Genomic DNA, 26,246 nt, shown 5'->3' with positions numbered 1-26,246 from the left:
CTGTATGTCTATGCAAACCCCTAGCGAGGGTTTCCGGACTGCTTTGCACCCAACCTACAAAGTAAATAAGTCAACTCAATATTGTCTATAGAAGGATTGCACAGCCTCTAAGTCAGCGTGATGGCTCCTGAAGTTCTCTGTCCTGGTCATGTCTACAGGTAACTCTGAGCTTAAGGAGGCTTGGCACCTTTTTACCAAATGTAGGTTGTAGCTGCTACAGCAGAATTCTGCACTGAAATCCGTTTCTCAAAAGAGCAAACATTTTTTTATATTTAGATATATACAAGATAACAGCTGCCTGGTAGATCTAAAGGTGGCCATACACAAAGAGATCAACTCGTTTGGCGATGTCACCAAACGAGCGGATCTCTTCCTGATATGCCCACATTGAGGTGGACTATATTGGGCTGATCCCTAGGGCCCAACAATTGGATCAGAATAGAGGCAATACGGTCAGTCGGATCATGGGACCGCACCAATGAACAGATGCGGCCGCGATCCTACAGGATTTTTTACCCTGCCCGATCAACATCTGGCCGCCGTTTGGCCAGATATAGATCGAGGAAGCCCGTCGGATGGCCCCACACACGGGCAAATAAGCTGCTTTTCTGTCGCAAGCTTTTATCGTCCCTTGTATGGGGGCCTTAAGAACAGCACTCAATAGTAAAAATCCAGCTCCCACTAAGATAAATTCTAGTAGGAGAAACAACAGGCTGCCAGAAAGCAGTTCCATATTAGTGCTGACTCTTTCTGAAAGCACATGACCAGGCAAAATTACCTGAAACGGCTCATACACACCAATATTACAACTAAAAAAAATTACACTTGTTGGTTCAGGAATGAAATTGTATATGTTAGAGTGAATTATTTTCAGTGAAAACAGTGTAATTTAGAAATAAAAACTACACCATAAAAATCATGACAGAATCATGGATAGACAGAAAAAAGTCAATACGCTTTTTCTATTATTGACAATATTATTCCAAACTATTGTGAGACAGGTCTGACCTGGGGAACAAAGTTCATTGAAGTCTTCATGAAAAGGGATGTCATTTTTCTCAATAAGTAAGGAGAAATGAGAAAAACAGATGTGTTGGAAATTATTATTTTTTTTTATCTAGCTAAGATTTTTATATATTGTCAGTATTAAGTAGCAAATATTTGAGAATGTGGCCAACTTTGAACTTATTTTCATATTTTATTGATTTATAAATAGGCCCTGATTTGTAAAAGTTATAAGATCCTTTTATGTAACTTCTTATTGGCAACATAACAGAAATAGTGTCCAGCGTACAAAGCTGAGCAATCTAATAGTCTTTCCTTCCGATGTTGGAAAATGAAAGTATAGACCCCTTTAGCTGCCACTATTCTTGTTATCCTAATGGGAGCTAATGTCACGCAAACCTTTGACGTGAATACGTGAATACCAGTTAAGAGATTTTAGATCAGCTCTAGATATCATTGTTTACTAAAGGTGTTCAAAGCCTGAATTTTTAATTTTAGAACGCGTGCATTAGTGCCAAGAATCAATGACAATAGTTCATTTGGATCAACCAGAGAACCAGTTCACAATGCAAATGACGAGGTTCGCTCTAGTCTATAATTAGAACTTTTGTATTTGTTGAACATCTTTCATGTCTATTAAATAAATTACATTTTATAAGGAAAGCTTGGTGGTTTCTAATCAGCATTGAAGCATACAGTTGTGCATCTAAAGGATAAGAGTAGCACATATTCCTTTGTGATTTTAATAACATAAGTGTATAATAAGGGGGCCATTCACTAAGTTCGAGTGAAGGAATAGAAGAAAAAAAACTTTGAATTTCGAAGTGTTTTTTTGGCTACTTCGACCATCGAATGGGCTACTTCGACCTTCGGCTACGACTTCGAATCTAACGATTCGAACTAAAAATCGTTCGACTATTCGACCATTCGATAGTCGAAGTACTGTCTCTTTAAGAAAAAACTTCGACCCCCTAGTTCGCCACCTAAAAGCTACCGAAGTCCATGTTAGCCTATGGGGAAGGTCCCCATAGGCTTTCCAAGTTTTTTCTGATCTAAGGATAATCCTTCGATCGATGGATTAAAATCCTTCGAATCGTTCGATTCAAAAGATTTAATCGTTCGATCGAACGAATTGCTCAAAATCCTTCGACTTCGATATTCGAAGACGAAGGATTTTAATTCGCCAGTCGAATATCGAAGGTTAATTAACCCTCGATATTCGACCCTTAATACATCTGCCCCTAAGTGTTCAGTTCAGACATGTTAAAAAAGTACAAGGAATCTTAGAAAAACATTGATGTCCAGACCTACTACGGTTCCAATGCTGACTCCAAGGGAATGGATGACAGTGGATTAAGTCTCGCCTAAAAGCCATACAAGGCTAATATATAAACAACAAGATCATTTGGTCCTCAAGAATTATGTTTGTGATAACTGAGATGGGTAAGTTCTTTATTGACTTGGCGTATAAGAATTCATGGGGCATAGCTGCTCTTCTGATGGAAAGGGTCACATGGGTAGAGCTGGAGCCTGGTTAAATGATGCTCTGTATAATCAGCACCTAATTAAAGTATATGCCTAGTGTTCAGCTCTGGCAATCCCGATTCCATGAACCGCAGAAAGAGCAACTGATTGCCTGATACCCATAAGAGTTGTCAGTCTAAAAAAGATGAAGGGGCAAAAGTTGCCTATCCATGTCCATATATTGGGCATATACTGTATATACACATATCAATTCAATTTATTATATATCTTAAATCAATTGCAGGTTTTCCCAAAGATATCAATGGTGTTAACTATGAGTTTCTCTTGAATCTCTATTAAACTGAATCTGGGCCTTTATGAACTATGTTAGTTATTGTGAAGAATTTTTTTACGTCAATACTCACCATATAACCTCCGGGTCAGGGAAAGCTCTCACTTTCACTAAAATATGATAAGATTTCTGACCAGCAGAAGCTTCCAAGACACCTTGTGTTCTAGGTTTAACGTTGATAAATGGCTTGGCTGAAGAAGAAAAAAGTATTAATTTAGAAGGCGGTGGTAAATTTAGAAGGTGGTAAACTGTGCAGTGATTGGGCGGCTGATTTGTACTTGTTCATATCTTTAATGTTAATGCAGATGGCAAGAAATGGACTAAGATAAGGCAAACAATATGGCATTTTACACTGATTTGTAATAAGGCAAATCATTAGAGACGGAGTGCTCTGTGCATAGTGATGGGCGAATTTATTCGCCAGGCGCAAATTCCTGCGATTCGCAGCCGGCAAATAAATCTGCTAAACTGCCGCGAAAATTCGGCGGCGTCATATAAAATTGCGAATTTCACTATCTGTGCATTAGAAAAGCTTACCCTCTCATCACAGTGAATATTCAAGAGATGAAACAGCAAACCCCTTTAATTTGAATGTATCAGTATTTATTGGCTCATTAGTTGTTTTGTAAATTATAAGGATATTAAAAGTCACCGAGGAGTTTCATGACCATATAAAAACACGAGGCCGAAGGCCTTTTATACAGCTCATGGAACTTCGAGGTAACTTCTAATATCCTCATATTTCGCAACTGGGGGTACTTTATTTATTATAATACACAAGATTCAGTGAGTCATGTGACAGAAATGACATCAGAACTCACCGTTTATAACTGATGACATCAGAACTCACCGTTTATAAGTATATAATTTTCAAGATATTCATGGCTTTTGTGTATTATAAAGAAATAATGATTAGCTTTTTTTAAAGAAAATGTTCATTATAAGGAAAGAAGGAAGAGTGAAAAGCAGAAACCCAGGTAGACTTGAAGGCACAGAACTTTCCTACTTTTTAAATGGTATGTAGAGTTAACATTGCAAATTAATGAGTAACCTTAAACTGTTGCAGACTGGCCTTAGTTATAAATTCATAGGACTGCATTGTAGTGTTGTGTGTGCCATGTAAAAAGCTCTTACCATGAATATGAACTGTAGTGTTGACTGAGCTTGTAGAAGGACCATTCTTGGCTGTGCATGTATACTCCCCATCGTCAATTTTCCGTACATCATGAATAAACAGTGTGCTGTAGAACATGAGTACTTTGGGGTTTGATGCATCCATTCTCCTCACTGTGGAAGCCATTCTGTAAAATTTCTAGGACAAGAAAATTTTTCCAGTTACATATGTCCTATACCTAAATTTGGCACACCAATGTAATTACAGCTACATAGCTGAGGTTATAAAAGCACATGTCCATCAAGGTTAAGATTCTGCTAGAAAAAGTAGAAGCGCCGGTCTCATTCCGAATATTACTAAAGCGACTGAATATGGTGCCCGTGAACTCCACTGGACATAATCTGGACAGAAGGGTAAGTAAAGAGTTAGGGGCATTCGGGAGGAGGGAGGTGGGTCTATGTAGGGTTGGGGGGTAGGGGTTTTTTTATTAAGGGTTTGTTTCTCCTTTAAAATCTTCTTTCTCCCAGTCCCAAGGGATGTACTCATATCCTCTAGAATAATAGAAAGGAAAACAAAGTACCAGAGAGTTCCTTGTGTAGTCCTTATATATTTAAATATAATTATCTTATAGTCTCTTTTATTCCTTTTCTTTTTTTTAAAGAATCCTATGTTTGCCAGTAGGGATGTGTGGGTCGAGAAAAACTCAACCTGCACTGAAACCAAACCTGACCTGAACCTGCCTGACCGCACTCGGCTTCCCCCCCCCCGCATTTATAGACCTGAAACAACCTGCCGCGCTGTTGATGTCACAAAAGGTTACTTTATCAAAATACATTTTTTTTGCAATAATTATAGCACTTCTGGCTTGCAGTGCTGGAGTCCTGAGTTCAATTCTAGCTAGAGCACCATCTGTAAGAAGTTTGTACAGGTATGGGACCTGTTATCCAGAATGCTCGGGACCTGGGGTTTTCTGGATAATGGATCTTTCTGTAATTTGGATCCTCATACCTAAACTACTAGAAAATCCTCTAAACATTAAATAAACCCAATAAGATAGTTTTGCCTTCAATAAGGATTAATTATATCTTAGTTTGGATCAAGTACAAATTACTGTTTTATTATTACAGAGAAAAGGGAATTCATTTTTAAAGATTTGGATTATTTGATTATAATGGAGTCTTTGGGAGACAGCTTTCCTCAATTGGGAACTTTCTGGATAATGGATTTCCTAATAACAGATCCCACGCCTTTAGATTCTTTCTAAGCTTCTCTGGGTTTCCACTGGCAGAGCTATCACCCTTTCATTGTCCTTTAAATTGAATCGGGTTTATTATGTGAAAAAATATTAGCTACTTACTGTCCGAGGATATTTCCATTCTATTTCTGCTCTTGCATTTAAATCAGTTTTAACAGAACATTGTATCCTGAGCCGTTCTCCACTCAGTAGATGGATAGAATCCTGGGCATCTAGTTTAACACTGTGGATTTTACTGGCTGCAAAAAATAATGTGACAGCAAAAGAATGAATGAACATGACGAGAGACAGAACAACTGCTGAGGGGAAAAACAATATTTGAACAGTAAGGGCTTACTCACATTGTTTATTTGGCAGATAAATTGTTCTGTGCACAATTCCATTCAGGGTGGCTTCACAGATCAAGAGATCGTAAAATTGAAATGTGGGATTGGGAATGATAATTCCTCTTTTATTATTCCAGATAATGTTTTTTTGATCCACAGGGAATGGGAGTTTGCCATAGGGCTAAAATAAAGTGAGACATTGAAATGAACAGGTAGAACAGGTAGAAGGGTACAAAGAAGTATTCTAGTATTTTCTCTTTTACTGTTACCTGCCCCACTGACAAGAGGGGTAATTTACAACGCCCTACGTAGTTGCAAAGTGAAAAAAGAGGCCGCAATCAGCAATTATTTTGCACTCTGCCCACAAGGTACAAGGTATGGAGCAACATGACATGCAGCCCACATTGGGAACCTGTCCTTTTTCTCTTATATTTGTGTATGTGCAAGACATGCATGTTGCTAATGAATGGACCATGAACCTGTTTTGATGGTGTCTACTGCAGGGGTAACTGCATAAATCACTGTGACTGACTGCCTGAACCTTGCAGCTGCACAGATTAACGGATGAGTCATACGTATCCCACATGGGTGAAAAATTATGTTTTTATTAACAAAGTTTTGATTTGTTATTATGGCTGAGAAGAGATGCTCTGCCATTAGGGTTATAAGAAATTGCTCTAAGACCAAACTAATTATGTTCTCAGCTTGATAGATATAACACATTGAGTGCAAGGTCAGCATTGGAATAGGCCTGAGGCAAAATCAGTAAAGAAAAGCCCCTCCTACAAAATTAAACAAAATAATCTTCAATATGCTGTCTGGGTGGTAAATCTGACCAGTATATGGGCTGAACTGAAACACAATCTGACAGCAGGTCCATCTAGCCTAGCTATTATATGTTTATTTTTCTTTGCTAAATTATCCTTCCAACATCTGCAGTTAGATGATTCCATGTATCTATCACCCTTCTTTAAATAAGAGTGATAGATACGCCCATTCAGCATTCTTTCCTCCAGCTTCATGTTGTGTCCTTGTGCCAAAAAATGCCTCTCTTCTGAACTTTGTTGGTTCCCTAGAAATATTTGAATGTTTCTATTATATATCTTTTCCAAACTGTAGACCATAAACAAAATGAGTTTCCCTTTTCTGGACAGTTTCTGTTTTAAAGTGATATTGGTTGGTTTGTCAATGTGTCAGTATCACAAGCTCCCGGGCACTAACTCAATCTGTTACTAATGACTTGCCACCTCCCAGTTCCTTGTTAGTCCCAACATCTAATCATCCATACCTACTGCAGATATGTCTTTGGGTTTAGGGATTGGGTTATTTGATCTTTGCCCAACACTCAAGACCAACATCATTGCCTTAGCAGTTATCATTAAAAATGTCTCCTGACCTCAAGGTGGCCATACTATATTCCTGTATGGCAAGAGATAAGCCAACCGATATCGGCAAAAGTCTTGGATATTGGTCAGCTCGACAATTAGCCAAGATGGAGAGTTTTATGGTTCCACACCATCTGCCAGGGTTTACTGCTGGGTCATCAGATCCAGAATTACGTATATTGTTTCTACCACTATATCTGATATGCTTCTGCGGTACTTCTGTGCTTTTTTGTATCCACACCTATACATTGGATTTACAGATTGACTGCTTTGGATGGAAGCAAGGTGTTGGGATACGAGAATTTGAGCCTCAAGGGTATAAGGTACCATTGTATATTGACTGTATCCACTATATCTGATAATTCAGCTCTTGAACTTTGCAATAAAAGCTAACGATCTGATTGCAATTGTGAAGTGTATGGCCACCTTAAGTTTTAACACACATTAGTTTAGTGCTAGAAATATCTGTCTGTGGACAATATTCAAGGTGAGGTCTCACTAGTGACTAATAAAAGTGACTAGTGGCTCTTTAACCTCCCTGTGTTTGCTACAGCAGCTCTTTCTATAAAGCCGAGGCTGCTACATTTTTTCTTTTTAGGTGACAGCCTCCAGCTGTTAATAGGATACCAGGAGTTGCAGTACAGAAATGGCTGGAGCGCTCCAGGTGGTTGATATGCCCCTTGTACTCTTATTTATGTTTTAACCCCAAGCCCCTCTGATATTGTGTGAGTCCAGGCCAAATCCAATCTCTCTAACCTACCATAATACCAGCTTTGCTACATTGTACTAGAGTTGTATGTGGTAGTTACAGTCCTATAAAATACAGTTGATTTTTCACTTACCTTAAAAGTGACGGTTATGTTAGGGGATGTCACACGGCAAGGAATGAGAAGTTCTTCTCCATCAGTCACATGAACTACCTCGGGGATTTCAGTGTGCGTCTCCACAAAAGGAATGTTGGCATCTGTTACAGAAAAGAAAAAATAATGCATACCATATGGCCAAAAATATGTGGACACCAGCTTATCTAACATCTCATTCCAAACCATCATACTGATATGAAGTTGGTCCTATTTTTGGTGTTAAAACAGCCTCTACATTTATAGGGAGCCTTTCAGCTAATTCTAACATTGTTGATGGGATTTGCTATCATTCATATGTAAGTTAGGGATCAGGTCTAGTTTGCAGGGGGGTTTCATTTGGGTTGAGGTTAGGCTGCTATGCAGGCCAGACAGGTTCTTTCACTACCGTCTCTACCACCCTGCTGAAACAGATTATAGTATCCCCCAAACTGTTGCCACAAAGAAGGAAGTATGGAATTGTCATGTGCATAGCTGAACCCATACATGCACTGCAGACTTCTATGGAGAAATTGTCTAAGAATTTCTGGTTCATTCTGTAATGGGCTCTTTATCACTGTCAGAGTAGCTAAACAGTGGAATTATCTTCTTGGTGAGTTTATGAATTATAATTACATGCGATGGTTTAGAACTTTTTCGGTCCAACAACAATGACCTCCTTAAAACATGACACAATTACTGTTTGTTCCATTATATAGAAATAAAGTATTCACTGTATATGCCACACTAATTGGCCATCAGCCTGGGCCCCCCATTCACTGCTTTGCCCATACCTCCCAACTGTCCCTTTTTCGGAGGGACAGTCCCTCTTTTGACAGCTCAACCTGCAGTCCCTCATTTGTACTGGAAAGTCCCTATTTTCTCTGCACCGAACAGCCAGAAAAAGAAACAAAGTTTCTCACTTAATTGGCTTTTAGCAGAGAGCACAGAACAGGTAACAGGTGTAAATAAGTTACTTTATAACAATTTTAAGACACAAAAAAAAGTTTAGATAAGGAGAAATATTTTCAAACTTTCTTAACCTGCCAAATTTTGCAAAATGAACATGGTAATTAGGGGGTGTGGCCACAGAAAACATTTTTTGTCCCTCTTTTTACTTCCAAAATGTTGGGAGGAATGCTTTGCCTTTCACCCAAGGGTGTGAGATGTATTTTTCCTCCTCAAGGCAAAGTATCCAAGGGACACAAGCAGCGTTTTTGCCTTCCTCTTTGCTAAAGTGATTCTGGGAATAGTTGAAATTCATGGACATCTAATGTACCATGTACAAAGCCAAATTATGTCAACTGCTTTCACACCCTAGTTTATTTTAAGAGAATAAAATGTTAATAAGCTTTAGAGAGGAACAAGTGTGTTGTTTTGCAGGTCTGTTCGATGCACGAAAAGGTCATTAGTTCTTCACCTCTAATCATCTGTGAAACTGATTGCTTGGGATCCCTAAGGGCACATCCTTTCATGTCACAAACTTTTTAAAAAAAATCCATTTCCAAAAGGAGCAAGTGCTGTAGAGTAATTTCCTGTACTTGGCCCTGGCTATCACTACAGTGTTTTGGAAGACATAGCGTGAGGGGTGTTTTTTCATAGCAGACAACTTGTCACCACTCACTGCTAAATTATGAGGGTAGACTGTCAAGGTTGGGGTTGTTTTCTCTGGAAAAAAGGCGCTTGCGAGGGGACATGATTACACTTTACAAGTACATTAGAGGACATTATAGACAAATAGCAGGGGACCTTTTTACCCATAAAGTGGATCACCGTACCAGAGGCCACCCCTTTAGACTAGAAGAAAAGAACTTTCATTTGAAGCAACGTAGGGGCTTCTTCACAGTCAGGACAGTGAGGTTGTGGAATGCACTGCCGGGTGATGTTGTGATGGCTGATTCAGTTAATGCCTTTAAGAATGGCTTGGATGATTTTTTGGACAGACATAATATTAAAGGCTATTGTGATACTAAACTCTATAGTTAATATAGGTATGGGTATATAGAATTTTAATTAAAAGTAGGGAGGGGTGTGTGTATGGATGCTGGGTTTTCATTTGGAGGGGTTGAACTTGATGGACTTTGTCTTTTTTCAACCCAATTTAACTATGTAACTATATGTAACTGCTGTCAGTTGTTCCAAAGACTGTTCTGAATTCAGTATTATTTGTTTCATGTTTGGATTTTTAGGGTTGGTAAAGGGGTTTCTTTCCTGTCAAAGGCTTATTAAATGCAGAAGTTATTAAATGCAGAAGTTAGTGTTCAATAGAACACTGAAAAATATTCTGTATTCTCATTTATGAACACAGGACAGATTTTGGACTTAAATTTAAAAGTTGTCACAGCATTCCCCCATAACTTGCATGTGATGTACCAATCTGGGCAAATATTTTCATCCATTTTGATAAATCGCATTCTATATGCCCATATGTTGTATTGTCCAATTCCCTTGGCTCATATCACTTGTGACACACTTTTGATACATTTTGGCAGAGATAACTTAATAAAATGTTGTTTTTGTAGATAAGATGGGCAGTGTCATTCTGGGCAACTAAAGCAAATAAAGTTCTGTTTTGCATAAAAAAGGGCATTAATTCAAGGAATTAAAACATAATTTTGCCTCTTTATAGGTCCCTGGTGAGGCCTCACCTGGAGTATGCAGTGCAGTTTTGGACTCCAGTCCTTAAGAGGGATATAAATGAGCTGCAGAGAGTGCAGAGACTTAAGCTGGCCATAGACGCAAAGATCCAATCGTACGAATCAACGTACGATCAGACTTTCCCATCTCCCGAACCGCCACTAACCATTCAGATCAAAGTCTTACCATTCTGATCAAATAAAGTAGTAAAAGAACAGATCAGCCAATGTACTACCTCTGACAGCAATCGTATGAAAGTTATGTCTGACAAAGCTAGTGACAGTCTCCCACTGAAAATCATACGATCGGCAATACACGCAGAGATATTATCGGCAGGCAACAGAAATTTTCTAACCTGTCTAATCGACCAAACGACTGATCTCCGCCGGACGAAAAATGTCGGGACTCTCCACACACGGTCTGAAAATCATACGAATCCACGATTCGTACGATCGGATCGTTGTGTCTATGGCCAGCTTAAGTGCAACTAAACTGGTTAGAGGGATGGAACATTTAAACTATGATGGTAGATTGTTGAGGGTTCAGTTGTTTTCTACTTAGAAAAGACGCTTACATTAGAAAGCATTATAGACTGCTAGCGGGAGATCTATTTTTCCATAAAATGGATCATTGGACCAGAGGCCACCCCTTTAGACTAGAAGAAAAGAACTTTCATTTGAAGCAACGTAGGGGGTTCTTCACAGTCAGGACAGTGAGGTTGTGGAATGCACTGCCGGGTGATGCTGTGATGCTGATTCAGTTAATGCCTTTAAGAATGGCTTGGATGATTTCTTGGACAGACATAATATCCAAGGCTATAGTGATACTAAAATCTACAATTAATATAGATATTGGTGTATAAATATAGTTTCAGTGGGTGGGTGTAGGTATGTGCACAGGGATCCATTTGGAGGGGTTGAAGTTGATGGGTTTTGGTATTTTTTTTTTAACCTAACTTAACTATATGTGTAATTACAACCTATCTATAAAGAAAATGTGTTTTTATGTATTTCAATTTAAACATGTTTTACTCAATATACACACACTAAAGATACTAAAGAATTTACTGCACTTTCCAGCTCAGATCCAGCAAGAAAAATTGAAATAATGACTATAAACACAGCCTGAAGTTCTTGAAATAAATAATTGGTGCAGGAACAGTTGGCGCCATTAAGCATGAAGATCTGAACAAGCTGCATCCTTCCATGAAATCTGCCAAACTGTCAATAACGGTTTCCAGCAATAGATTTTAATTAGGGTTTTAGCTCAGCACCATCACAGCTCCCATTAATAAAGCCTGTTGGGTTACACTTCACACACTTAGGATCCTCCATCCTCAAACCTTGACTTCCTCATCCATAGAGACTAGCAGCAGGGTTGTCTGGCTCAGAGGAAGTGGAGAGTGCCAAAGGATCACACAGGGGGACAAAAGTTCAGCCAAGGACTACAATTTAGCCACCAATTCAGCAGGCAAACAAGGAAACAATAACTCGGAAATTGGAAACACCCTTTTTTGTATCAAATTGTAAACAGTACACAAGAGCTGGGCAACTTGCAGCCCTCCAGATCATATTTAACTAAAATTCCCAGCACCCCCTTTTGGCTGCCGGGGATTTGAAATAAAATACAGTAACATTTATTAACCATAATATGTATTACCTGTACATAGTACCTGTAACATCATAGTAATGTTTTTTGGGAGTTCTGCAAATTTTCTAGTATGATAACCTTTTTCAGGTGGGATTCAACTAAAATGCCCACAATTGCAATGATTGATTGGCCTGGATACCGGACCTGGTGCAGACTTTGAGACTTTTATTACATTACTCCCAATTACTTGTTATACTTATTACTAATAATACTACAGTCACACATAACTTGTAACATAACAGTAACATTTATTACATATAAGACTTTTCTGTAACAGTCTAGTAATACTAATTATCTCTGACGGTACATTAACGCTCATTACCTGCAACAAATATGTAGACAGAAATGGACGTGTTTCCATTTTTCATGGCAACTGTGCAGTTGTAAAATCCAGTATCACTTGGCTGAGCTTTGAGCACGGTCAATGAGCTACACCTGGTTCGTAGATGGCCCTCACAAGCATTGTTTGTAATATTTGTTCTGTTGCTTTCCTTGTTTAGGTTGTCAGGAAAAGTCCAAAAATGGCTTCTGTGGCTGCTGTAGAAAAAGAAGAACCAGAAGCATGTTAAACAGTCTGCAGAAAGTATTGGAATTTACCAAACTGCTCACTTTTTTCTGTAAATTAGCACCCCCTTTTATGCAGATGCCATTCATGCTTGTTACTACAGATATGGAGTGGTATTGGGTGGGTTTGGCATTACATACTGTATGTATATCTATATTGTGCAAGACTAGCCTAAAGCTAATAGCACCAAGCCAGTATTTAAATCAGCTGTGGAGTAGGGGGGAGGGGACATGTGCAGACTCTCCTCTGTATTTGCTGACTGGCACGATAAGGTGGTGGACTGAGGTCCAGTTCTTAGAATATAGCCCTTCACACTGTACAATATAATCCAAAATAAATCATTTGTCATCCAGTACTTATAGGAAACCATGAGTGTGGTCCAAGTCAGCCTGAGCACCTCACTGAAAGACCAATTGAGGAGCCATCAGTCATGTTGTCAATACATCATTTAGAAGAATTATTAGTCAGTACATCCTTATTGAGAGCATGAATGAGACAATGTAATACAAGTTGCAAAAATATAAAGTTTGAACTGCTTTAAAGCAGTCAATGGAACACTGGAAAGTTTGCTGTGCAATGTTATACTTTCATACAGAATCCATCTTTTTTTGCCCATGTCTGGCCTTTAGGGGACATCCTTGCTTTGAGGAAGCTTCACCTCTACTCGTCCAGCATAATTGTCTATAATACTTCTGCACATTCTATTACTAATGCTATCCCTGTCACATAAAGATGACATTAATGATTTCAAACAGGGATCACTGCCCAGGCTTGTACTACATGTAGGATGAAGTGATAGGGAACTGTAGGTATAGTTGGTCAAAATGGCAATAGTAGGACAAGATTACAACAATAGCACTTAGGGGCCCATTTACTAAGGGTCTAAGTGAATTTTCAAATTCAAAAAACTTCGAATTTCGAAGTAATTTTGGGTACTTCGACCAACGGATAGGCCAAAATTAGATTTGAATTGAAAATACTTCACAAATTCGACCCTTCGAATTTAAAAAACTTAGTCTTCAACACTTCGCCACCTTAAACCTGCTGAATTGCTGTTTAGCCTATGGGGGAACCTCCTATAATCTATACGAGCCGTTGGCTAAGTTTTGAGAAGTCAAAGGTTTTTTTTGTAAAATCGTACGATTAAATCGTGCAAATCAAACGATTCGAAGGATTTCATCGTGCGATCGAACGATTTTAATTTTAAGGAAAAAACCTTCGACTTCGACTATCGTACTACACCTATTCGATGGTCGAATTTCGAAGCTTTTTCACTTCGTAATTCGCCCCTTGATAAATCTGCCCCTTAGTATCTCTGTTGCAGAATTTATAGAAACTCACAGCAACCAATCAGATTATAAACAAATAGTTTGATACATACTGACAGGATTCCTGACCTGGAACAACATTTGCTTCTGTTAGTTCATTATTCCCTGAAACTTAGTGATTACTACATGCTACATTCAAATAGGCACAAAATAACTGTTCAATTTAAAACTGGGATTGCAAACAGTTGCTTACCTGCATGTGAGATGTATCGGTTGGCCTGCTTCTATGACTAACTCTTTTTCCTTTATATTCAGCTTGGGTGATTTTAATTTGGAACAATCACTGTGACCTAGGAAAATAAACGTAAATGCTGAACTTCTGTCATTTATCTATTGAATAATTGATGCATCTAGACTGCCAATAACCCCATGAAAACGCAACATGAGTGTATTTTCTAAAATAGCAAAGAGTGATGCTTAGTGATGGGTGAATACATTTTCCAGACACAAATGCGTTGTGAATTTCTCTGTTTCGCCGCAAGCAAATTAATTTGTGAAACTGAGGCAACAGATCGCCCATGAAAAATCAACTGCGTCAAAAAAATTGACGCACGTTAAATTATTCAGACGCCCATTGATTTGAATGCATTTTGACCAAATATTTGCGTGTATAAAAATTGACGTTCGTCAAAATTCTTTTGATGCCCACTGACTTCAATGCGTTTCACAAATTTTTCGCCGGTTTGCGGATTTCGCACAGATTCACCCATCACTAGTGATGCTCAATGACTTTCCAACTATTACTATCATAAACATTATTTATATAGCACTGCCATTTTCACTTGGCAGAGATTACACATTGTTCACATCAGTTCCTGCTCCAGCAGATTTTACAATCTAAGGTATTATGATGTGTAAAAAGTATAGTGAAGCGTTACCGGTGATGTTGCAAGTTCTAAATTCCACGATATTTATTTATTTAAATCCTAATATGTGACCTAGCAAAGAATCTTATTGTATTGGTATTTTTTCCTTTGAGATGCCATTTTGTGATGGTCTGTTTACTCCCTCAGAGATCACCTGACAGGAAATAATGCAGGTTGTAACTGTAACAGGAAGAAGTGTAGGAATAAATGACACAGCTCTGTCCAATCAATGGTTGATGTAACCTAGCATGTATGTGCGCCATGGTTTGTGTGTGAGCACAGTGCCGCATTTGAGACATGAAGACAGACTTTAGAACTTAATATGGAAGTGTCTATGTATGGGATCATCCAGTGGCACAAACTGTTAGAATAGCTTGTAGTATAACTTGTGCATCTGAATGGCACACAAGTTAGGGGGTGTGGGGAACCTATGTGCTCCCCCCCCCCCGCTTGCCTCTCATAAAGTCTAATAATAAGAAATATTTCACGTGTCTGACCACGAGGCCCAGAACATACATTTTAAAGTAACCCTGAATATGCAAAAAAAATCTTTATTTCTGCTGTTCCCTGTTCTTCTAAAACTTCTCAAAATTTGGAGAAGCTCACTGAGTGGATTCCAGGAAAGAGACAAATCTCTGTATCTGGTACCTGAGACGCAGAATGGAAGCTTTCACATTTCTTTGTTCATGAAAAGAAATGACTTGTGACCCAGAAGTGATGGTAAGCCCCCATAGTGCGTCATTGCCTGGTCATTGCCTGGTCAGGGTGGGACATTCCGACTTCCCATAGTTTCTCATTCTCATCAATGCACTGAACCTGAACCAGCTAAAATACTTCTCCTGTATATATATATATATATATATATATATATATATATATATATATATATATATATATATATATATAAAGCAACAACAAAGTCCGTTTATTTCAACGTTTCGGCTCTTAAATGCAAGCTTAAAACTCAGGACAGCTCGCGTTTAAGAGCCGAACATTGAAATAAACACATTTTTCTTCTTCATCAGAAGACCTATGAGTGCGGACTTTGTTGTTGCTTAATACTAATTTTGTTTGTACCAGCACCTAGGCAGTTACAGGTGATCAGTGTGCACCAGGCCAGTGGTTTTGTATATATATATGTACATATATATATATATATATATATATATATATATATATATATATATACACATATATATATATATATATATATATATATATATATATATACATATATATATATATATATATTTTTTTATGTATAAGCTGGTGCACATGAAAGCAAACCTCAGCAACCTCAACCTATCTCAATACGATAGGTACAAAAACTGCACTCACAGGACTTTCTGCAAAAAACAACAAACTGTGGTTTATTTCAACGTTTCGGCTACAATACTAGAGCTGTCTTCAGGAACTGAAACGTTGAAAAAAAAAACAGTTTGTTTTTTTTTGCAAAAAGTCCTGTGAGTTCAGTTTTTGCACCTATCGTGTGTGTATATATATACAGGTATAGGATCCCTTATCCGGAAACCCGATATCCAGAAAGCTCTGAATTACGGAATGGCTGTCTCCCATAGACTCCATTTTATCCAAATAATTCAAATTTTTTTAAATGATTTCCTTTTTCTCTGTAATAATCAAACAGTAGCTTGTACTTGATCCCAACTAAGATATAATTAATCCTTATTGGAAGCAAAATGAGCCTATTGGCTTTATTTAATGTTTAAATGAATTTCTAGTAGACTTAAGGCATGAAGACCCAAATTACGGAAAGATCCGTAATCCGGAAAACCCCCAGATCCCGAGCATTCTGGATAACAGGTCCCATACCTGTATGTGTGTATATATATATATATATATATATATATATATATATATATATATATATATATATATATATATATATATATATATATATATATATATATATATATATATAAGACAGAAGTTGGGATATCGGCTCTCAAAAGTCTACATCAAATATATAACTCAAAGAATCCACACAACTCAGGGCTTATAAAAAATTTACGTATACTTTATTGGACACTAACTGACGTTTCGACTGCTACTGCAGTCTTTTTCAAAGTTCTTTTTTGAAAAAGACTGCAGCAGCAGTCGAAACGTCAGTTAGTGTCCCATAAAGTATATGTACATTTTTATAAGACTTGAGTTGTGCGGATTCTTTGAGTTTTTATATATATATATATACTGTATATATACTGTACTTTATGGGGCAGATGTATGAAGGGTCGAATATCGAGGGTTAATTAACCCTCGATATTCGACTAGGAACTAAAATCGTTCGACTTCGAATATCGAAGTCGAACAATTTAGCGCAAATCCTGTGATCGAACGATCGAAGGATTATTCGTTCGATCGAACTATTAAATCCTTCGAATCGAACGATTTGAAGGATTTTAATACAACGATCGAAGGAATATCCTTCGATCAAAAAATCTCAGGCAAGCCTATGGGGACCTTCCCCATAGGCTAACATTGACTTCGGTAGCTTTTAGCTGCCGAAGTAGGGGGTCGAAGTTTTTCTTAAAGAGACAGTACTTCGACTATCGAATGGTCGAATAGTCGAACGATTTTTAGTTCGAATCCTTCGATTCGTAGTCATAGTCGTAGTCGAAGGTCGAAGTAGCCCATTCGATGGTCGAAGTAGCCCAAAAAACACTTCGAAATTCGAAGTTTTTTTAATTCGAATCCTTCACTCGAGCTTCATGAATCGGCCCCTATATGTCAAAAACTGAACTTACAATGAAAAAGGTAGCTTATTATAAAAACTATTTTTAACCCAAATTGTGTTGGATGTCACCCCAAATCATGAAAACAAAATGTGTTTTTGCATCATAAAAGAAAGCATAGATCTAAGAAATGAGTTTTAATGTAAGATGTAGCAGTCTGTATCTTAATATCCTCTCTCCACTGCTTGGCCTGACTGCTGATAACACTGAAGCATGTTATTGGTTGTCCGCTCTCCTCTGGCCAAGACTCCAGTTCCCACAGTTGAGTTGAGTTAACTTTTAATATGATGCAGAGATGGATCAACTGAGACAATTTGCAATTGGTTTTCATGTTTTATTATTTGTGGTTTTTGAGTTATTTAGCTTTTTTATTCAGCAGCTTGCCCGTTTGCAATATCTGCAATCCGGTTTCTAAGGTCCAATTTACCCTAGCAACCATGCATTGCTTTGAATAGGAGACTGGAATATGAATAGGAGAGGCCTGAATAGAAAGACAATGAATAAAAAGTAGCAATAACAATAAATGTGTAGCCTTACAGAGCATTTGTTTTTTAGATGGAGTCAGTGACTCCCATTTGAAAGCTTGAAAGAGTCAGATGAAGAAGGCAAATAATGCAAAAACGATAAAAAATAAATAATGAAGACCAATTGAAAAGTTGCAAAAAAAATCACAGATCGAGGGAATTTGAGGCTTGGCAGAAAGGCAGATAAATTCTGCTGCATTGTTTCTAAAGTCTTTTTCCTTTTGTTTACAAAGCAGCATTTCTGTCATGCTTTATGGCTGAGGTCTGAGCCACAGTTATAACAGATCAGTTAGACCACAGTGGTCCCACACCCAATCTGTAATTTAGCAGAAGGCAAAGGAAACTACTTCACAGAAGTTTCAATTTATATAAAATATATACTGGTTACAGAAACCTTGCTCAACACTAAATAAAAGTACATGACAAATGATATAGAAATATTTTAATTAAAAAAAACTTTTGACAATAAATTATGTTTTAATAATTAGCTATATTATCTTTGAAGGTATATACACTCCAGATGATTCCTGAAAGCAATATGACAATAGTTTATTTTAATAGCCCACTATGGTAGAGGACTAGAGTATCCCATTAGTTCTAATATGTTTGCATAGAAGGGCACCAAACAGGAACTGTGATACTGAATCTCTGACCCGTAAGAGTATGCAAGGCTTTCACATGGAAAGGTGATTGGTCTCTTGGATAAAAACAATTTAGCCTGTTGCTTGGGGTCTCAGTCTGGGAGTTTAGCTAATTTAACATGGCACTAATCCAATAAATCACTATATGCTATGATGTCTAAGGTAAGCTTTTTATAGTAGTTTGTCTTCACTTGGGCCAGCTTCAATATAAGGCTGCTGTTACAAGACAGATCCTACAATACACACACTCACTAGTGCTTGCTATGTTGACTTGAGGTCTGTACTGTAAGATACTTTGTTATGGTCTCTGGCTGAAGAGTCAATGATTCTGTAGCACATCAGTATGTCTATGGCTGGAGCAAGGGAGACCAGACCCCCAGAATTTCTGGACCTGGTCCCAAAAGGTTAGTGTTGGTGGGGGGGCAGGAATGCAACAAACGTTCCATGTAGTGCTTCAGAAGGTAGCAAGCTGCCATTTACCAGGGGCAGAATTTTGGTTCTTCTAGTGCAGAGAGCACTCTTGCACTCTCGGTACATGTAATGCAGCCCCCATGGGACCCACTCCAAAACTAAAGAGGTAAGCATGGAACGGGTAAGTGGGGGACATCGGAGCTATTGCCCCAAAAATGCTGCTGAGCCTGTGGGAAGTTAACTCCAAGGCCCATAGAAAGTATCTTGGGTCTGTGGTCAACAGGTTCTGTGGCCTGATCTCATGGTTTATCTCATAAAAAAATCAGTAGAAGTCTATGTGGAAATCTGGAATTGAATTAGGAGACTGGCACTGTATCTCAGCATTTGCCCCTAGGGTTTGAGGCATGCTGCAATAGTGCTGTTAGAAATATGCCCTTTAACATAACTATGTGGCTGCCTGCTGACAATATGCCACATACTAGGGCTCATTTATTATCAACGGGCAAATTTGCACTTGGGCAGTAACCCATAGCAACCCATGAACATTAAAATCAATCATCTGATTGGTTGCTATGGGTTACTGCCCAGGTGTAAATTTGCCCAGTGTTTATAAATGAGCCCCACTGAGACTTCACCAGAACATTTAATATTGGCATGCTGGGAGCTGCATTAGGATTGGATAAGTGATGCATATTGAGTTTTGATTTTGATTATGTGGCAGCAGTCAAAATTCACTACTCAGAGCAAAAATCTAGGGCAAAAACTGGCATTCCTCAGCTTTAATGTGAGACACAGAGCCACTGTCTCCAACTTAATCACATTTTTCTTATTTCTTCTTCCAGCCTATGGAATGCATCCTCTCTTTTCTACAATGTTGCATGCGGAGACTAGTGTAAGATGGAATAAGGGCTTTGAACTGACAGTGTCCTTTCTTCAGCTCAATCATTTGTGCAAAGCAACAACTGATTTTATCCTCATTTTGTATTTTAGAAACACCTTGAAGATTGACTGATGAATGTTGGTTAAAATATTGGCTCCCTGCAATGTACACTATTTATATATACACTATATGGAAATTAATTTATATTTATTTACTTATTTTAGGAGAAAACGGACATGTTAACTCTCTCAAATTTTGGGGAGTCACATGGATATAACCCCTTTCCTGATCACCTGCATCTCCCTCTTCCTGTGGCTTGCACGTTGTGCTCAAATTCTCTTTACATCAGTAATTTAAAATCTTATAAACCCAACAAGGAGGAATGAATCCACCAACTGGTTCTGTCCCTGATGCAAAGTTCTGATTTCAATTTCCATTTGAGCACCACTCTGGGAAATGTGTGTACGCTATTAGGAATTCATGATAATTGTACCTGCAGAGCAAGAGGTGAATTTCATTGCCCGCCATAATGGCACCAATATTAAACAATATGTGGAAACTAATAAAACAATTGAGGAGGTCCCAACTGGAACAGAATCTTATTGGACCATATCCATAAGCAATTACATAAGGGAAATGATCGTGAGAATGGGAAGTCAGGACAACAATATTTCCATAGAGCCTCAAAAAAAATGCACTGATGATACATTCATGACGTTTACTGAAACACATTGGTCAATTCTTTAATCATGAAAGTATTCACCAATACAGGTAATAATCATTATTTAATAAAAATGGAAAGGATGAGCCTGCGGCGATAATGAGACAACTAGTGAGATTGTATGAACCAACCTCCAGTCAAGGCAACCCAACTGAAACCCTGACTAGTCAACTTCTATGTTAAGAACCCCTGATCTAAATTTCCTTCATACAATATTCATACATATATTCATTTGTACATTATTTATTTATTTCAGATGTGACTTTCCATCCTCTATGTTTTCCTCTTGCAAAACACAGGAGGAGAAGGACAAAATCCACCAACCATTGGTCTCCAATATATGTCAAAGGAATGACATGAAAAGGTAAAATATTTCTGCGTTTTTTTCCATTAATTGTTCTGCCCTGCCATATAACAATCACAAAATAATCACTAGCCTCTTTAGCTGCAGACAAGAAGCAATGGACTTTGATTGATGCACTGCTGTGCCCCATGGGGCAGACTCTTGGCTGGAGTCTATTGTATTGGTGCCTTTATAACTGTTGGACTCATACAAAGGCACAGAAGTCACCAGGGCTTATTTTGTTACTCTTTCTAACTCTCTCTGTCTGTATTTCTCAAAGGATCTCTAATAAAACACCATCTCTGCTTCCAGCATTGTGCAGTAACTAATCACAAATGCAATCGGGGAAAAATGTATGTGGCCAGCCATGTGCCCATCCCAACCTAAAAAAAACATGTGTGCCAAAAAAGTTATTGTTACCTTTTTCCGAGAGGTCCAACACCCTTTGAAAGTGCAAATTGTCCTCATATTAACCCTGGCCCTGTAACACTCCCATTCATCTGGAATATGTTTTCTCCCTGTCATTTACTGCAATGCTTGTTACAGACCTAAGGCAGGCTGTGCCCCATTCTGGTGACAGCTCTCACAATGTCCAAACTTCTTGATGAAGATGCTGAAAACTACATTTCAAATGAGATGATTTGTATAGTAAGGTATGATGGTGCCAGGGGAAGCACCAATAACTGTATGATAGATAGTAAGGCAAGATGGTATAGGCAGAAGGGTCTACTAATTTGGAATATCGTATATAGTAAGGCAAGGTGGTATTAAGAGATAACACTACACTGAGGTATTGAGAGTTCCCTTTCCTTTAGGTCCTATAATAAGAACTAAGGCATGTAAACTAGCATATACAGTATATACATCTATATTTGTGCACCCTGTTGTGTTAAACAGCATGACTGTTTGCAGGCCCTGGTAAATGGTGTATTATATCTTTAGTGATCAATGGAAGCAAGGTTATAGATAAGGAGGAAATTAAATGAGAATGGAGAGATAACAGAGGTTGATTGAGTAATCTAATGGGCATTATAGGTCACGGAAAGACAAGGCTGTTTATAGGACAAGCTCAGGTAACAGGAAATAGATGTCTATTTTAGGGTTAAGATCTGGAAAGAACTGGAAGTTGAGGTATGGGAAAGACATTTCCTTTAGTGTCCGGAAAAAGCCTATTTATGGTAACTGGAAGAACCAGGGATGTATCATTGGTGGGAAAGGGGACATTATCCCCACTTGTGGGACACCATTTAATCAGGGCACAGTCCCCCAATCAGCTGGTAACCAGTGGACAAAATAATAAATCATAATATATAGAAAAGCAACCTTAAATAACTATTTGGGCTTTATATCCATGCCCATTCTGAAACAAGAAGCTTTAGGGCAGGTAAAAATTCTCCAAACATTCCATTTGCAGAGCTGGTAACCACTACAGAGCACAGAATTCCTGTAACACAGAACTGTAAGACCATTGGCTGTGGACCTTAACAGAGTACATCCATCAATCAGATCAAATTATCAGCACTGTCTGCTTAGTATCTGATCTGAAAGCATTCAGCATAGACACCTTTATCAGAGTGTGCCACGAATATATGAGCTAAAACACAAGTTCTATCTATACTTTGGAAACAGTATTTTGTTCCTTTGGCTGTTGGAGGATTCTGAGAAACATAGTTCAGCAGCAGATGAAGCTACAGGCCGCATGGCCTCATTTAGATAAAATTGCACTGGATACAAAAACATAATATTCACTCCTTTCTGCATATAAATGATATTCTTTGGGGCCCTAGAAAGAATGGGCATCTGGTAGAAAAAGACAACTTTCTAAAAACAGAGATATTTGAATTAAATCCAAGCCCGTGTTGCTTCCCATTCTCTATCTGAGCTTCTCAATGGATCTGATAGCAGTGAATCAAACTCACACACTGTTTGCTTTGGAAAGTCTGTAATGTCTTGCAAAACAGTATTAATTGATAGCATGAAATAGTATCCAAAGAACAGGAGGAATTACAAATTCTTTTAGTCCCTGGGGATGGCTTGTATCCAACACACTGTACAAGGATGGAAAATGTGGGCACAGAGCAAGATTTGCAAGGAATACCTACACTGGAATGAAAACAATATCGTCTGTACTTAATCATGAGATTTGTGCTGTGGTTTTATTTAGCGTTAGACATAAAGACAGCGTTTCAATAAAGACAGAATTCCAGATATTACAGGGTTGATTTGATAATTAGGATAGAAAAAGAACTGTTGTCCTGATTCCCAGATGCAGGCAGAGTTGACTTTAGGGACCCTTGACTCTGTATGTTGTAGGTCTGAATAGTGTAGGAATGATTACAGAATGTGCAATAAGTATACTCTGTTAATCAGGCAGAATATTAAATGCAATAGCCTTTGGGAAGGGAGTGTGACTGTGGGATAGCAGGTATAGTAGGGAGAGATGGTGCCTATAGTAACAGTGGGATAATAGTCTCTGGGAAGGGAGTGTGACTGTGGGATAGCAGGTATAGTAGGGAGAGATGGTGCCTATAGTAACAGTGGGATAATAGTCTCTGGGAAGGGAGTGTGACTGTGGGATAGCAGGTATAGTAGGCAGAGATGTGCCTATAGTAACAGTGGGATAATAGTCTCTGGGAAGAGAGTGTGACTGTGGGATAGCAGGTATAGTAGGGAGAGATGGTGCCTATAGTAGCAGTGGGATAATAGTCTCTGGGAAGGGAGTGTGACTGTGGGATAGCAGGTATAGTAGGGAGAGATGGTGCCTATAGTAACAGTGGGATAATAGTCTCTGGGAAGGGAGTGTGACTGTGGGATAGCAGGTATAGTAGGGAGAGATGGTGTCTATAGTAACAGTGGATAATAGTCTCTGGGAAGGGAGTGTGACTGTGGGATAGCAGGTATAGTAGGGAGAGATGGTGCCTATAGTAACAGTGGGATAATAGTCTCTGGGAAGGGAGTGTGACTGTGGGATAGCAGGTATAGTAGGGAGAGATGGTGTATATGGTAACAGTGGGATAATAGTCTCTGGGAAGGGACTATGACTATGGGATAGCAGGTAGAAATGGTGCTGCTAGCAGGACTAGCAATGCCCTCTTAAAGTAATCATTCCAATTCTGTGCTACAGACTATCTTTTCCCAATGCTGGTAGTTGACGTTCCCATAATTAGCAAGGAATGATGTAGAATGATCTGCCTGTGCATCATAAGCTTCAACAACATTTTCTTTTCTTACAAATAAAGTATAGGAGGTCCACAAGTTATTCCCATGCTATTGAGATCTATGTTCTTTCATTTAATTTACTGACTGGTATACTGGAAAGTGGGACGTAGATGAAGCAAATACTGTCCACAAATATTAAGAAGCACCAAGTATCTCTATGTTGCCAGACTGATTGCAGTTACTCAGCAGAATGCTGAGGATTATAAAGATTTCCCAGATGTTAATTCCATTCTTGCACACTCACTGAACTTTTTTTTAAGAAATCAAGTGCCTGACCCAACCAGCAAGAGGATTCCACGCACACCCCCATGCTAGCATCAAGCACAGTGATTCATCCTTGCAGTAAAGTCATTGATGCTACTCATGTGCTGTCAGTGCACCTGCATTGCTGCCAGTGACTAGTTCGGTCCAGTTATTACACTTGATTATACCTAAATTATGGCTGATTGTTACCTGCCTACTGGATACTGTACACCACCCAGATGCACGCTGGGTACAGAGGAAACTGGGTTCTCTTCCCTTATTAAATGTGAATACTCATTATATGTTAGTAATTTTTTCACCATTGTAAAAATAATGTATCAGCTTGACAGTTAAAGCGAACCATGGGATATGCCCCTTCCTCCGAAACACATTTCAAGTGCTGAACAATCTGGAGCTAGAACAGCTATGTGCAAATCCTTACTCAGGTCCAGTGTGGGGGGGGGGATATATATCGGAGCACAATCTGAATATCCTTATGCAAACAGATCTCATTCCTGCCTTGAGATTTATCTGGGTGTTGTAAATGAGACTCTAGGTAATTGACTGAGCTCTAGGGGGTCAGTTTGTTCAGTAAAATACCACCGAAGCAATAATGCTTTGACCAAGTGCTGCACAGCCGCTAAGTAAGGGTTTCAGAGACATTGTGCATAATGGGTTTGAGAACTGATGTTGTGAATAGCAAGGGACACCAGGTACAATATGCCCCTGGGCTTGAGGCAGGGGAGTTGTGCGCTGACCTGTTACCAGCAGTCGTCCTAAAATCAGTCAGCGGAGTGGCTGTGTGACTACCTATTAGCAGCAAGCATTCTATAATCAGGCAATGTAGTGCGTGTGCGCCTACCTGTTAGCAGTAGGCATCCTAAAATCAGTCAACAAAGTGGTTGTGCGCCTACCTGTTAGCAGCAGGCAACCTAAAATCAGGCAACTGAGCGACTGTGCACGTATCTGTTAGCAGCAGGCAAAATCAGGCAATGGAGTAGTTGTGCACCTACCTGTTAGCAGCAGGAATCCAAGGAGCAAGCAGAGCATGACCACAGTCGCACAGCTTAACATGGTGATCACAGCAGCCCAGACTGGCCAAAATCCCACAAATCAGAGTCTGCTCCCAGAATAAACCAGAGGTAATTGCTCCAAATGTGTATGGATCCTGCAATGTATGGTCCCCCAGGTTGTGAGCAATAAATGTATCCAGTGATTTCCAGCAGCCTGGAGTCCTGATGCTTCCTCTCCCCTCCGCAGTCTCCTACTGAATGACCTGCCCTCAGCCAAGGGATCTGACTGTGAGAAGGAATATCCTGGATGACAGGGACGAAGTGGCCGGAACCCTCTGATATTTCCATGCATTATACTCAGCCAAACTCTCCCATTCCTCATGTGTTTTATTGTATCCAACCCCCCCGCCCCCTCCCTGACCTCACAGAGCCCCCATCCTCACACCTACTCCATGCACCAATTGGTCACTGCCTTCATCCCTCCTGATGGGAAAAGCTAGTGCTATGACTCTTCCTATGTGATATTAATGACAAAAGTCACACAAATCTGGAGCAAAATAACTTCTCTATCCCCAGGGATCAGAATATACAAACTGTGCCGAGAATTATGGAAGCAGAATCCATTCTCTACCTACCAGGGTCTCCCCCCATAATGCAACCCACAACATTCAGCCTGCTGGGAATATATACAAGAAGAACTGGAGGGGGGGGGGAT

At 39.0% G+C, this 26,246-nt stretch overlaps 1 protein-coding gene across 1 annotated transcript in view; it reads right to left on the bottom strand.

Annotated features, from left to right (window-relative positions):
- flt1.L (fms-related tyrosine kinase 1 L homeolog) overlaps nucleotides 1–25,780 on the bottom strand; it is a 46,987-nt gene extending 21,207 nt beyond the window's left edge. Inside the window, 8 exon segments of the mRNA NM_001085721.1 lie at nucleotides 2,895–3,012; nucleotides 3,956–4,133; nucleotides 5,293–5,429; nucleotides 5,532–5,697; nucleotides 7,744–7,865; nucleotides 12,350–12,564; nucleotides 14,114–14,210; nucleotides 25,532–25,780. Coding sequence (NP_001079190.1) covers nucleotides 2,895–3,012; nucleotides 3,956–4,133; nucleotides 5,293–5,429; nucleotides 5,532–5,697; nucleotides 7,744–7,865; nucleotides 12,350–12,564; nucleotides 14,114–14,210; nucleotides 25,532–25,592 — 1,094 coding nt within the window. The 5' untranslated portion in view covers nucleotides 25,593–25,780.
- Between the last annotated feature and the right edge of the window lie 466 nt (nucleotides 25,781–26,246).

The sequence above is a fragment of the Xenopus laevis genome, chromosome 2L (genome assembly GCF_017654675.1).
Source record: "Xenopus laevis strain J_2021 chromosome 2L, Xenopus_laevis_v10.1, whole genome shotgun sequence".
NCBI classification, from domain to species: Eukaryota; Metazoa; Chordata; class Amphibia; order Anura; family Pipidae; genus Xenopus; species Xenopus laevis.
This window is presented reverse-complemented; position numbering and strand designations above follow the sequence as displayed.